Raw genomic sequence first — 15580 nt, forward strand, 5'->3', positions numbered from 1 at the left:
TTGACTGCTCAAGGGCAACACATTATTCTTTCTTTTCAAGTGAGGATGGATTTTTCATCAGTTCAATAAACGGTCGGAAGACCATTAGAAGGCTGCTTAATGATCCTGTCTGTTGTGCAGTTCTTGTGAGTAATGGATTTTATTTTCCATGAATGCCAAGCATCAGCAATTGTCCGTCAGAGATGAAATTATTTTCCAAACAGAACTTTTCTGTTATTTCAGGGCCTGTTTCAGGATGTTATTAGAAGTGGTCACCCATATTAACAGCAATGCACAATGTTGTGCACAGAAGTGTACAAAACATCACAACTTCCTGTGAATGAACATTTGTACAGTAACAGCAGCAGTTTGCATAGTTAGTTCAGTGCTACAGCTTGCAAGCCATATAAGAGATAACCTATAACTGCTTTTGCCCCATGCAGACGGCCAATTTAACAGGAGCAGACTTTACATTTAAACTTTTACCAACCATTTCAAGAAATGAGCTGCGCATTACAGCTAAATGGCTTCATATGTTAAGCCTTGATGAGATAGCTCTATAGCTTTCCAGTTCGGAATCCAATTCTGTCACTTGTGTCCTGCTGAAGTCTGTCAGGTAGCAGTTCTGCTTCTTTCTAAAAAGCTTCCAGCAAATTCCATTAACCAGTCAATTTTAGAAATGGCTTGGCTAGATATTGCTTCAGTTCTGGTAACTTGAGCCAGGGGAGCTTGTTTAGGGTGATAATAAAATGAATGAGATTTTTAGTAAAAAATGTTAAGCATTCCTTCAGTTTGATCATTTTCAGTTGTGATTTATTAGCATAGACAGCACTACTTTTAAAGATAGTGTTTTACTAAAACATAGTGCCATAGCAGGGCAATCATAGAGAGTGAAAGAGCTTTAATGAACCTCGTTATGTCACTGAGTGAAAAATGTGCTTTTTTTTTTTTATTCCAGAAAAAATCACCTTTCAGAACGCACCCTCACCCCAAGAGTTTACTGAAGGAGACAATGCCAACATTGTTTGTGATGTTGTTAGTTCACCTCCACCCACTGTCCTCTGGAAATATAAAGGAGCAAAAATACAGATGGAAAAAGATGGTAAGTTTATGAACAATGCAGAATTTATATTTCAGTTTGTTTTCAGTTGATTATAACACAGAACAACAAGGTGAACACATTTCAGAATTAATGAGGAGGGAATAAGATGATTTCAGCCATACTGACCATTACTTCTCAGGATGTTATAGCTTGCTTTTTTATTGTTTCTTTTGTTTGTTAGCCACGAGATTATGTTGATGGCTGCAGTTTGGTGAATCAAAATGTGAGATGTCCGCAACATTATCAAGATGTAACTCAGTGATATTGTAGTGTTGCACTTATGTTAACAGCCAAAATAAAACAAAAACAGATTATAAGGCAAAATGGAAACTGTAGTAAAAATGCACTACATAAACAAAAACACACAGCCAACGAAAATATTTAATAATATATATATATATATATATATGCATATACAGATCCTGGTGTTTGAGTCATAAAATGACTCATCCACTGCTTTTGTTGCCATTCTTCTCTGGGATTCACCCTGTGCTTTGAGAGGGAAAAATTAATTTGATTTTGAATTTGAAAATACAATTGACTCTCTGTTATTCACCCTTGACACTGAGCAGTATAATAATGTGTACGGCAGTGTTATTGCTCACTGAAAAATAATAACATGCGCTTATGTGTGGGTTGCAATAGTATTTTTGATTATTATGTGACTACATTTATTCGGTTCACATTTTATCCCAGACTGAAGGAGTTCATGTGGGCTTTGCTTAGATTCTCTTCTGTTTTTCTGGAGCTCGTAAAATGATTGTTGGATATATGGCCTCAAATTTGATAGTTAAGGTAATATCAAATGAGCAATAAAATGACATTCCAGTTTTTGTCACCAAACATTTCAGTGACTAAGATGTTAGTGTTAAAATGTTTAAGTTAAACAAAGTCTTTATAGCTTAGTTGATTCAGATAGGAGTTTTCTTTTTTGATGCCTTACTCACTTCTTTGCTAACAGCTGTTTATCATGTAGCATTTACTGCTGTTATTAACTTGCCAAATATGCATACCTGAAGATGTATTACCTTTTGCTTCCTTCCAGTTCGGTTTAAAGTACTGAACAACAATCACCTTCAAATCCGTGGCATAAAGAAGACGGATGAGGGCTTGTATACCTGCGAGGGTCGCCTGATGGCGCGCGGCGAGATTGATCTGCGTGTCATCAAGGTCGTTGTGAATGGTTAGCGACCCTCTCGTCCCCTCACGCTTTTTCCTCTTCCTTTTTGTTCTTGTCTGAATATTTTGTGTGTGGCAGGTGTCCCGTGATGCTTAAATAAGCTGTAGATCCTTAGAGGCGACCAGGCTCAACATCAATGTGGAAACAGTTGCCCAGAGCAACCGTGTATCAAAGATGTTTCATGCTAATGAAGTCTGTTTCCTGTAACTTCTGAGCCTAGCAAATGAGTGTGTCTAAAATAAGTATTTTGAATTTGTCGCTGCTTCTGTTTCTGGTTTTCCTCTCACTTGCACTCTTTATATCTAGAGCTATACTATATTCTGCATATGTGTCTGCCTATTTTATTTTTCCCTTTGTACCTTAGTGCTCCCGACAATCAGGATATGGCAGTCAGAGGTAAATGCTACAGCAGACGTTTTGCAGCCGGCTATCCTGACTTGTGCTGTTGATGGTTATCCTGAACCCATGGTGACCTGGACAAGGTAAACCTAATAATAAAATATCTTCGGTTGCATACGATCCAAGTACAGTAAATACCTTTTTGTTATTATCATTGTTGTTTTTTGGCATTTCCATCTTTGTACATTGATGTGATTTATACTCGTAGATCACTTTTTGCCTTCAGAGCTCAGTTTTGGTCCATACTGACATGATGGGGTCACACAGTTGCTGCAAATTGTGTCAGCTGTACATTTATGATGTGAATCTCTCATTCCATCACATCCTGAAGGTGTTCTGTTGAATTAAATTCTAGAGGACATTTTGGCACAGTGAACTCATTGTCATTTTCAAAAAAAACCCCCAACAACAACAGTTTGAGATGATCAGAGCTTTGTGACATGGTGTTATTCTGTAGGAAGCAGACATTAGAGGTTGGGTACACTGTGGTCATAAAGGGATGGACATTGTCAGCTATTCAGGTAGTTTGAGGTTTTTAAATAATACTCATCTGGTACTAAGCAGCCAAGTAAATATTACCCACATCTATTACATCATCACCATCAGCCTAAACATTTCAGGAAGGATTCATGCTTTGTGTTGTTTACATCAATTTGTGGCTCTACCATCTTAATGCTGAAGCAATAAATAAGTCTCATCAGACCAGTCGACATTTTGGCAATCTTCTATTCTAGTTTCCTGTTCTTAGCTGGCCGGAGTGACACCCGGTGCGGCCTTCTGCTGCTGTGGCTCATCACTTGCTGCATTTATTGCCTGCGTCTTTTTAATTGGATTACTCTTACCTTTCTGTCAGCTTGAAGCAGTCCGACCATTCTTCTCTGGCGTCAACAAGGCACTTTCGCCCAACGAACTCCCACTCACTGGATATTTTCTTTTTTTCGGAGCATTGTTTGTAAACCCTAGAGTTGGTTGAGGGGGAAAATCCCAGATCAGCAGTTTCTGAAATAGTCACACCAGCCTGGTTAATACCAACAACCGTGCCACATTTGGAGTCACTTAAATCACCTTTCTTCACCATTCTGAGTTCAGTTTAAGTTGTTTAATCTTGTTGAAGTCTGTATGCTTAAATGTAGTGCGCTGGAGCCAAGTGATTGACTATTTGGATAATTGTACTAATGAACAGTTGAACAGATGTACCTAACAAAGTGGCAGGCAAGTGTAGGATGACTTGTAAAGATCACTTATTTTCTTAAGTTAGTTAGTTAGTTAATTTAAACCCTGTTAAAGTTTAAACAAATCAGTTAATCGAGTTTAATTTTATATAACTGCCGAACTTACCTAATAGCATAAGCAGCTACATCAGATTTTTGAGCTAAATGCTGACAAATGTCCACATCGGCACCCTTGGATGCTGTGCTAACATCAGCTAATAAACATTAAACAAAAAGCAAAGTTGATAATTATGGAAGTGTCATCAGTTTTACATGTAGCAAGTTATTACGGTTAATTCTGGGGGGTTACATATGTGCATGTAAAAAAGATTTCTATGGTAATTCTTTTAATAATTATTGACGCATTTCATTCTGAACAAAAGTACATTTTTAACAGCAATCAAATACATATTTCTGTCTGAACTGCAGTGAATGCGGGAATAACCAACTGCCAGACCAACATTTCAATTCATAGAACCATTTCGTTAAAATCGCGGGTGTCGGCTCTGTAAAGGCAATTGTTGTAAACACCACAAATGACTTACACGTGGCGTCAGGAGAGATAAAAGCTGGCAGCAACAGACTAATGAGGCAGGGCTAATCAAAAATAATGAGCTGCATAGTTTGTATGTGTACTGACTAGGGGTGCAACGATACACAAAATTCACGGTTCGGTTCGGTTCGATACTTTGGTGTCACGGTTCGATATTTTTTCGATACAAAAAAATGTTCATGCATTTTTAATTTGTCATTTATTAAAATTATAAATATATATTTTAACTCAAAAGTACAGTTTTTAAATTTAACCCTAACCCTTGTGCGTGTTTTTTTTATTTTGACAGCGAATGCGCACCTGCGGACCACTTATGTGCAGCCCTGGTTATTTAGCTCGTCATATTGCAGCCACAGAAATTCTTTTGTCCATGAAACCATAAAGCTGCACTTTCTTTTTGCCTTATAGTCTGATTTGTCATAACTTCTCCGTTTTGTGGTAAGCTTTCTTTGGCTGTCACTTCTTCACCCTGACCTGTCTTATTTGGCTCAGCAGAACTAAAATATATATCCTGCTGCTTTTACACACACACTCACATAAGCTCAGCGATTCTCTGCGCGATCAACCTCTCACATGTTTAAGCTGCGGGAGATTTCACTTGTCATGTTTGCATAGTAAGCTAACAATTAATAAGACGATGTCAGAGGAATTGGTGCACAAATTATCATCACTCACAGATCAGTACTGTCGCTCTCTATACACAGTTCGCGCGATTGCAAAGTGAAAGCAAAAAAACAAGCGCAAATTCAAACACGATTTCAATATGTCACATATTGACAGTGGCTCACCCAATGACATAATTACCCAGCTACATTTCTGAAAGAATGCAAAAGCACTGACATATATTTTTCCTTCCTACAATAGCCCGACAGGCAGGGCAGAGATAGCCCCGGGACGTTGGGCTAGCGATATTGCGAGCCCTGTATCTGATTGAGGAATCACTCATCTTTGGAAAAGAGAGTTTATTACAGAGAAATGTCTCTTTCCAAAATAAAAGCTATACTATCCGCTTCTTCTGGGCTATATTCTCAGCAGCATATTAAACATATCAGGTCTCCATAAGGAGAATCCTGTGCTAACAGCTGTCTAAATGACTCGGCTAAAGTTTGTAGCATGCGTGCTTGTTGTTTTTGTCTTTGCACTAGGATGATGTCGGCGTAAATGTGCAGTCATATTCGTTGTGTTCCCACTAGTGCTTTCAGGTTAATCTCGTTGAAATATCCTTAACGCCACAACACGGCAAATCTCCGTTAACGAGCTACCACCGATCGCCCCGTGCATGGGGCTAGACGGCCAACACGTTAACGAGCTAACTGCGCTAACACACTAGCTCCCACCCATGTAATTGAGCATTGCATGGCACATCCAACATACTGTTTTACTTTAGTCCATGACGTGCTTACCTTCAGGGTCATACGTCACATGAAAACCAAAATAATTCCAAACGCCAGATCTGAATGAGGGTGGGGGAGGTCCACTTCTGTCTCGCTAGCTTGCCCTGCGCTCTTCCTTCTGACCATGCTGTCTGTGTTGAGTGCTCAGTGAATCTGCGTTCGACTACTCCGCCTAGGCTGCACTCTCGAGCCTAGGCGGAGTAGTCAAATGCAGATTCACTGAGCGCTCAACACAGACAGCATCGTCAGAAGGAAAGTTGATAAAATAAATTACAAATTTTGTATTGTTCTTTTTTTTTTTTTATCCCCTTTGGTTTTCTTTCTTTCTCTCCCTCTCTTTCTTTCATTCTTTCCCCGTCCTATCCCACAGTCATGTCTGTCCCGTTTGCAACTGAAAATAAAATAAATTCATAATTATAATAAAGGTCAATCAAATGGACCAATATGATGATCCACTTGGTAAAATAAATCCTCTTGGCATCTTTCTTGGCCTCAAGACAACAATTCTGATGGCTATAGATCCAAACGGGACACATTTAAAAAAAAAAAAAAAAAAAAAAAATATTTAAAAAAAAAAAAAAAGCTTGTATCATCGTCGTGCAAAAAATGATGATCGTTGCACTAGTACTGACCAAATATCAGCTTGTATCATCTTGAAAATAAGTGAACATATTTTTTTCTTTTTGACATTTTTTTCCATTGATCTTTTTTAACAAAAATGACTAATTTCCAGTATAATTTGTATAATGCGTTAGAAGTGGCAACTGCACACTTTTCAACCCTTCCCCTATCACTAACCTGTTGTTCGAATAGCCCACTAAATATAGGCTGCTGGGTGCCTTGCTTTCAGAGAAAAGCTATATGATAATGCTTTATTGGATTGAGTTTCCCATCCAGTACTTGTCTAAAGACTTTAGCATGCAGTTATCTGAATAGTCAAACCCAGTCTCCATGAAAATATCTATACAGTAATGTGACAGGAATGCTACTGGCTCTATGCACTACCTCAGACCAGCCTACAGGTCAAAGTAACTATTATGTGCATGCAGGGCACTCTAGGTTATTTGGGATACTCTACTAACTGATTTATTCATTGCAGTAGGATACTTAATCACAGGATATCAAAGGAGCATGTAAACAGTGAAACATGAAGACTAGCATGACAACAATAGCCACATTATTCTGTGCCTATCAATGGCTCCATTCAGAGCCATTGATAGGCTTCTGCTTTGTTAAACTGTTCCTGTTCATCTGTTAACTCGGCACAAAACTTGGATCCAGGGTCACAAAGAGCAGACAATTCAAGAGCCAAAAGTTGGCCTTTTTTAAATAATTTATACTCTACGAGGCCGGAATAAAAATAAATGAGATGTTTTTGTAGAATTGAATGTAAACAACAAATGTCAAAAGGAGTGCCAAAGAATGCCAAACAATATTATGCTTTTTTAACATTGGAATTTCACTTTGTAATTTGGTGATCATGAAACTACTATTGGTCTGTCTATAGATGTACATAACTAGATTTTTTGTAGATGGAAGGATGATGAAATTTGAAATCCTGGTAAAAGTAAATCTCTGAAAATGTTGCAGCTGAAGAAGAGTGCTTAAATTTGTGTGGATAAATGGATACAGGGTTTAACACTCGCCTTTTCTACAGGAACGAAGTGAACCTTGAGGCGGGAGAGAAGTACAGCTTTAATGAAGATGGCTCAGAAATGACGATAATGGATGTTACCAAACTGGATGAAGGAGAGTACACCTGCATTGCCAAGAACAAGGCTGGAGAAACTGAAAAGGAACTCAGTCTGAAAGTGTTTGGTAAGACAGATTGTTTTGTGTATTTACATGAACGAAAGTGGAATTATAAAATGCTCCAAGTGTGTGGGAATGAGGTATATGTGTATGTAGGTGGGAGAAGAACAATAGTACGGTTTTGTGTCTGTTTTCTTAGGCATTCAAAATACGGTGTGTCGGTGTGGGTTGTGATTGTTTCATGTTGGGATGGAGCCTAAGGATTTAGAGAGCAAGCCAAGTGGGATGAGCTCAGCTGAAATCTCTAAACTCCTTTTTTTCCCCTTTGTTTTTGCCCACTAGGTTTTCTTGTCACTTCAAAGTGACCATAATTTAAAGCCCAATTATAGTATCAGTGCCAGTCTTTTGGTACCTTATCAGTGAACTAGCCGAGGGAGTTTATTTTTCAAATCAAGAGAAGTGGCAATAGCTCGATTCTTTAGAGTTAGTAAATGACTGTTGTATGTTGCCATCATTTAAGACATTATTTTGTGAAATATTTCCACAAAGCTCTGGTTTCTTTACTTCCGTTTAGCAAAAGCTACAATCCTGCGTTTTCTGTGATGGCACAGGATCTTTCTTGGAGGAAGTTGTATGTAGTAACCCCAAAAAGTTGATTTGTTCATCTGGACGTAGCATTTTCAGTGGGAGAACGTCCAGGTAAACAGTCTTCCTCACCTGGATGATCCATCAAAACATTGTATTTAGTAATGTGTCTGGATCAGTTATGAGTATATTTTAGAAAGCCATCGTCAGTGATGCTCCAATACCAAGATTTACCATTTACAATGGGTAAACAAAGAGCAGAGCCTCCATTTTAATCCACTGGACCAAGAATTATGAATATGTTTCAATGTAGACCATGCCATTCATCTTAAAAAAACAAAAACAGAAAAACAGGTGGGACACAAAAAAAAAAAAAGAGTCATTTTAATTAGCTTGAACTTAAATAACTTGAATTTTTTATTAGATGAAGCTGGAATCCAACCCAGTATTTACATCAGAAATTAATTAAAAAGCAGGTGGCAGAAATTGACGACAAACATATGAATCAAACAGATAAGAATTTGTTTTCTTGTGGATCGGATATTAGTTAGACACACTAAGTGTGCTTTTAGTGATAAATTTGTCAGTTATGTTCAGACTTTGTACCCTTCAGTATATTTCTTGACAGAATTTAATGACTGCATTTCAACATGTCAACATATTTCAGCGTGAATTGTAATCAGAATACAATCAGTATGTCAGTAGCCTTTAAAATGTTCCTTTAAACTGCATTTAGTTCAGTGTTAAAGTCATTTCAGGCTCATTTTCACTCAAATATTCACATCATCTCTATGACAGACATCTTTTCATCAGTGAGATAGATTACACTATGACAAATGATTGATGAATGATCAGTATATTATGTGTCTAAAGCTTTATACAAATACGGTTTATTTAAAGTATGATTGCTGCAGTAACATACAGTAAATGTTTTAGTGCAGGGGAATTGACTGACAACCTGACAGCTGCCTTAATGTCCACAGAGTCACAGAGTTTGAAAGATGTAACCATAGATTTTATTCTAAGCTGATAATAAATCACTGATTATAAATCTGGGCATTTTACACACAGAAAATAATGAACTGATGAACTGGGATTTAAATATTTGTAAAAAGATAAATGCCCTAAATACTAAGAACAGACTGCAGACCTGCAGTCTGTTCTGGTATGCTCTTTAAAAGTGACTGAATGAGGAAATGAGATTAAGTGTCAGTCAGCTGGTTCAGATGTAGTGGGAGGGAGAAATCAGAGGGAATCTCAAAGTTTGTGGAAGAAAACTTGTCAGTGAGCAGGTTAGATTCATGGTGTCTGTTACTGGGTCACAGTCGATTTTTTTTTTTCTAGAACAGAAAACCCAGCGTTTCCCTCATCTCTTGGTTAACAGGCTCAGTTTTTTCCAAACCTGGCTTCTGGAGTAGATCCCTGGAAGCATTGTGTTAGCCACAAGGAGGACTAGTCAGGTTCTCTATATACTAAGGACAAATGCTTTAGTGCTTAGCTGAAGATACAGTAGACCATCCTTAGTGAAAAGAAATGAGATCATGTTGAAACACAGAGTGTTCACAAAAAACAACCTGCTTGACAAATGGCACAGATCATCGCACTGTGATTTCCATCTCATTCATTTCTTGCTAACATGTATAAAGATTTCTTTCAGTTCTTTAAAAAACGTGTGCACAGGTAAATTTACAACTCTCCTTTTGGGAATTGCTGTATTCCCAGCTCTTAGGATTCTCATTCGTCAATTTTATTTAAAGTATGCAGCAATGCTAATAAAGGTAAAAATTAAAAGTTGATGCAACAATACATCTTTTTATCTTTTATGTTGTTTTAGTGTAACATTAAGAGGTGTGGGAGCACTGCAGTTTCAAATTCCTGTGTATGATCTGTACATATGGTTTTTGACAATGAGGCTGACTTTGACCTGACATTCTTTGGTTTATATCTTAGAGATAGTGTAGTTTCAGCTTAAATTCTACTATCGTATCTTTTCTCAACCTTGTGACATTATCCATCTAGGTCAAGAAAAAGCAATTGCATATAAATTAATTATTTTAACTATTCAACCACTGCGCTAGCCTTGGGAGGTTGGGGGCTGGGTCATCAGCTAATACAACTAATCTGGGTCTTACAGCCTATAAAAGCTGGCCTCTGTCTCTCTTTCATCCACCTGGCATCAGCCGTCCTTTTAAAATGCTAGACATGTTATTTGTAAAGCTGTAAATCCACAGATGAACACTAATACGTGTGCCAGAACAGGTGCAAGGGTGAAATACAAGCAATAGAGGGCAAGCTACCCAATCCAATTTACTAACTACTCTCAACATTAGTCTTCAGGCAGATACTGGTCATGGCTACTTATGCACTGATTCCACCAGAGCCCCAAGCCTGTCCTTTCACCCATGTTCTCCACCCGAAAACAACACCCTTCTTGGGCTCCTTTTTATATCAGCTGTTTAATATAAAACTGAAGTGTACCCATACTAAATTACCAAAACCAGTCTAACTTTAGGGTATGCTTTTATGTGACATAAAACCTTAAACTAAGAATCTTAGAAAATCAGTTTTATGAGCCTTTGGAAATTGGAATACATAGAATGATATTAGCCTAGCAAATAGCTCCTTAACATTTCTGAATGTAAAACCTATGTACCTAATGTTTTTATGATAAAGTATTGGAATGGATCAGGCTTTAAATAGCTCATGCAGTCTATTTAAAAAGCTATGATCTGAATCGTGCTGACTGCCTTTTGACAGTCGTGGCTGTAAGTACAAGTTCTTAAATGCTGCTTCTTTGTTCATTTAATAATTATCAGTTGAGATCATAGCAGTTAAAACCAAGTCGCAGTTGTTTTCTTAGGCGGCAGGTTACAAATTATATTTACGATCCTGTCTGGGGCTGCGCTTTTTCAGCGTATTGCATAATCCATGCATTCATCCTTTTTGGAGCGGAATAGAAAAGATGGGAGCACGAAGTAATGCTCAACTGATTCGTAAACAGCACTTCCGTTTGCTCGGCTCATGTCACCGTTGCAGCACCCCGCTGCGCTTTCAGGTTAACTCGAGTGTAGTGTAACTTGACAGTTGTCTCCAATGTAAACAAAAATGAAAGCCGGCTCCTTTGAGATAGGCTAAATAAGTTATTACACAAATTACGTTTGGAGGCACACATGGTTATCACAGCGTAACTGCTGCTGGGACTGGAAAAGCTTAAATACAGGTTTACTGCCATAAAAATCCCCCTTACCTGTCAACTACTGATCCTCATCCCCTCTTTGAACTCATTTCAAATCTAGAGTTTCTCTTGTGCTTATAATACTCGTGCGGCTGTAACACCTGGCTGCCTTGTTATATGGAGCAGGTGTGATGACGTTGGGTTTTTGTTTTACAGTCAAACCTAACATCACATACATCATAAACCAGACTGCTACCGAGATGGAAGAACAGGTAACCCTGACTTGCGAGGCGTCGGGGGACCCAACTCCCACCATTACCTGGAGCTACGGAGGTCATGTCTTCACAGAAGGAGAGCAGGTAAAATGATTACAGGGAGGCGAGTGAACAGTAGTAGCAAGATACTTATGTATCCTAGGCACTCGATCCTGGTCCTTGAGTGCCTGTATGCATTTTTCCTTCTGGAGTTAATGAACTGCACCTGGTGCAAAGTAGTCTGATATAGTCTGTGTCCCAGTTGCATACTATAAATATATTCTAACCCCTATGTTTTTAAGTTTTTTCTATGTTATTAAGAGAAAATGACATAACAAAAAATTAGCGATGAATAAAACTAATAAGAAAAACGATAATGCCCGAAGACACCTATTTCCTTTACAGTTTGCAATTTTATCTTTATCTTTTAATGCATCTGTTCCTCTGTGTACAAAATGGAAAAAGTACATTTGTTTTTTGTACTATACCTTATTGTGGGTGATGTGAAATTGGGACACACTTAGGTCGTACCCACAAGGGAGCAACACAAACCTGCAGGACACCGGTGTCTCGAGGAGAGGAATTGAATATCTTTAACCTAAACTGAAGTGGTATATTGATTACTTGCAGGTGGGGGACTCAGCTTGCAGTTTCATTGCAGAATGCCCCCAACAAGGTTTATGCACTGCTAATTATTTACCCTAAATTAGCAGTTCCTTTGAGATGGCCCAGTGGATCTCCTGTAATTAGTTCAATTATAGTCAGTCAGTAATATGGAGTAGATTCAGATTTGACTTGAGATTTCTCAAATGTCACGAAAATCAGCAACAGAAACCTAATTATAACATTCCCAGAAAAGGCATGTTAATTAAGACGATAATTAAACTTTGCCCGCTTTCTATTGTATTTGCTTGAACGAGCACTTGAACGTTCAAGTGTTTGTTTAGCACTTTCAATCACTATTTCCATTATTCTTCTCATGCCAGTGATTGAAAAGTTTTTTTGATTTATATGAAATTGTTATTTGTCTATACTCTGCTGCCATCTTTTAAATTTGTTTTGGCACTGCACTGGTCAAGAGCCAGCTTCTTACCCTCCATTACATCCTGATACTCCAGTTTGTTCTCTGGGGTCTTCTGCATTACTCCATGTGCAAACCATCAAAAGCAGTGAATACTTGATTTGTATTCTCATATATCTATGTCCCACCTGGCCTGACTCTCCAAGGCCTTGGTGTGTTGCTACAGTTGGGAGGTAATGAGGAGGAAAATGCTTGAGCCTAATGCTTCTAGCTCATAGAGAAATTCTTGAGCCAGTCCATTACATGCGCTACATTTTTTTCCTACAGGCACATCTAAACAGGATCTATCAGGTAGGAAAAATCCGCGTGGCACAGAAATGTAGTGGAGTAGTGTTGTAAAATTTGCCTCCAGATATGACAAAAACTCCCACTGAAATCAAATCATCCCTTTTTATTGAAAATTTCCCAGCTGCCTCTTGAAAAACCCCAAGGAATGATCTCATCAGAGTTCATGAAATTGATTTGACTGCCGCATGCTTTCCAAATATTGCCTGAAAACCTCAACTGTTCTCGGGATAGCAAGTGCGCAGAGCTTATCTCACGAGATCAGTTGAAAATTTGGTTAATAAGATAATAAAAGGGAAATGCCATTTCTGTGTCGCTTTTTCCTGATCATTTCACACTTTCAATCACAGCATGAGGTCGCTTGGATTCAAGCCCGGTTCAGTCTGTCTGTCATCTCCATCAGATTGTAGATTGTCTAACACTTATGTCAGTGTCACTTCAAAGTTTGAGGGTAAAAGTGCTCCACCTAAAGTCTATCTTTTGGGTATCAAACATTTGCACCCTGCAGCAAAGGTAAAACATGACTGAAACATAATAATCATAGAACTGCAGGAAGAGATTTAATGGGCATGTTTTCAACAGTAAAAACGGGTCACTTTTGGAGTCCCTTGCAACTGAGCAGACTGCAGCAGCTGTTCACTGTGAAAGTAGAAGATTTCACAGCCACCTGTCAAACCACCAGATTGTTTGATATTTAAAAATATATTTTGAGTGGAGCCTCACTCACAAGTGCTAAACACACTGCCACCATATGACGCACATCATGACGGTCCCCCACCCCTTTTTTTTGTACCTACACAGATTGGCGTACATGAATGCACCATCTAGTAACGATTCTTACTTCTGTCCTTTAACCCAGTGTTGAGCAAAATTTTGCTTTGTAGAATAAATTTCCATCGGCTTCCACTTTTGTCAATGACAGGACAGCTTGTATTGTGGTCTTGAGGCTTACATCCCACAGTTTGACCACAGTCATGCTATACTGTAGCAGTGTGGATTGATTCTACAGGTGCAGGGCAGAATAAATAAACAACACACATAGGAAACAATGGGCTATAATAGGCATTACCCACAAATTTTGCACTGTGTAGTTGTTGACATGACGCATGTCGTGTCGTGATGGCCAGCTGCGCAATGGTGGCAGTGTGTTTTGGGGTGCCGCCTATGGTATGCTTTTATATGTGGTGTCTGTTCACAGCCGTCTTCAAAGAAATGATTAGCAGCCTTACCGAATCACGTAGATGCATACTGGTTAGATTTTCCCTCGTAGTTGTGATTCTGAGCAGGAGAAATCATTTCTATGGTGGGCTTTCAATGAATGGGAAACGGCTGCTAATTGTTTAATTGTCTTGTTTTATTTGTTCATCCGATGTCCATCCGCCACGCTATCTGTAATCATCGCAACAGCTGCATTTCATCTAGGATGAGTGTGACAAATGACACGACATTCATTTGGGGTGAACACGGTGAATTGAAAAAGGATGTAAAGGGAAGCATTTTTCTGTTAATAATGTGAGATTTTTGTATTTGTCAGAAAACCGGTACAGATGTAGATTTGCGGTGGTGATGAAAGGACAGAATTAATTATCAGTTTATTCTAATGTGTTTTCAGCTCCTCGGCTCCCTAGTTTATCTGCTGCTTTCATTTCTTTTTTTCTTTCTTTTTTAAAATCATTACTCATATCAGATTTTTATGCAAAACGAATGCAGTTTAGTTTATACAAATAAGGCTTCTGATCACCTTTGCTTCACAGTGTGACAATGACAATACACAACACAGCTAAACAATTAGATAGTGCTTCAGTTTACTACTTTTCATCTGAGTGGAGCTATAACTGTTCATAGTTCAATGCTCAGATTGATTGTAATAAGAAAAAGATACTTATTTTGAAGAAATAAAAACAGCCTCAGAAACCAATTATGGGAAGACATTTCTACATGTTTATTGTTTTCTTTAAAGTTTGAGTACACTGAAAACCCTTAAAAAGCATGTCTTACAGGGTTATTAAAGATGCAGATTAAACAGATGAGGCTTGTGTTTATGTTGAATGCCACCTTCCAAAACAGTGTCTTACCCTGAGGTATCAGATTGTTAGAGAATCTTTGCAAAGCCGACATTTCTGAAAACATAAAAAACCATGTCCATGTTTATTCGTGTGGCATTTTTGCCTGCTAACTGCCACATCTGGATCACTGTGATAACATGGATCTTATTAAAAGGATGTGTGTATTACATGACCTGCATGCCCTACGAAACCAAGGTGGTCTATGTGAAGCATTCTGAGCTAGATCAGCTATTCATTGTGTTCTCACAATCTTTGTCTGGCTTTGTTTGAATTTGTTCCCAGTCTACTGTGGTCTTGGGTTTTAAAGGTTAACGTAAAGAGAGACTAATTCATTCTGAACAACTCCCTACTCAAAGTCTAAAGTGTTGGCACACAAAAGCATTGTTCGTTAACCGCGCGCGAGTAAGGGGGGAACACAATGTGAGGATTGAGGAAGATTACTGTATCGCACAATAGAGAACTGTAGTATTGTACATGAAAAAGACAGAATAAAAGGAGTATGTTCAAAAAGTCTTGTGGGTGTATTCCTGCTTAGTTGTGCTTCAAATTCAAATTGGAGCTCAT

The 15580-nt window shown here is 38.4% G+C and overlaps 1 protein-coding gene across 17 annotated transcripts in view; it reads left to right on the forward strand.

Moving 5' to 3' along the window:
* The window catches only part of ncam1b (neural cell adhesion molecule 1b), an 81577-nt gene that overhangs the window by 41750 nt on the left and 24247 nt on the right, over nucleotides 1–15580 (forward strand). For 10 of the 17 annotated variants that reach the window (XM_040009701.1, XM_040009708.1, XM_040009705.1 and 7 more), the window contains exons 5-9: nucleotides 938–1081; nucleotides 2127–2264; nucleotides 2626–2743; nucleotides 7476–7636; nucleotides 11547–11689. In XM_040009701.1, the coding sequence (XP_039865635.1) occupies nucleotides 938–1081; nucleotides 2127–2264; nucleotides 2626–2743; nucleotides 7476–7636; nucleotides 11547–11689 (704 nt within the window). Of the gene's footprint in view, nucleotides 1–937; nucleotides 1082–2126; nucleotides 2265–2625; nucleotides 2744–7475; nucleotides 7637–11546; nucleotides 11690–12932; nucleotides 12957–15580 lie in introns of all 17 variants that reach the window. The other 7 variants (XM_040009699.1, XM_040009702.1, XM_040009703.1 and 4 more) reach the window with 1 other exon arrangement.

This window comes from Simochromis diagramma, unplaced genomic scaffold, assembly GCF_900408965.1.
Source record: "Simochromis diagramma unplaced genomic scaffold, fSimDia1.1 OVJJ01000344.1, whole genome shotgun sequence".
NCBI lineage: Eukaryota > Metazoa > Chordata > Actinopteri > Cichliformes > Cichlidae > Simochromis > Simochromis diagramma.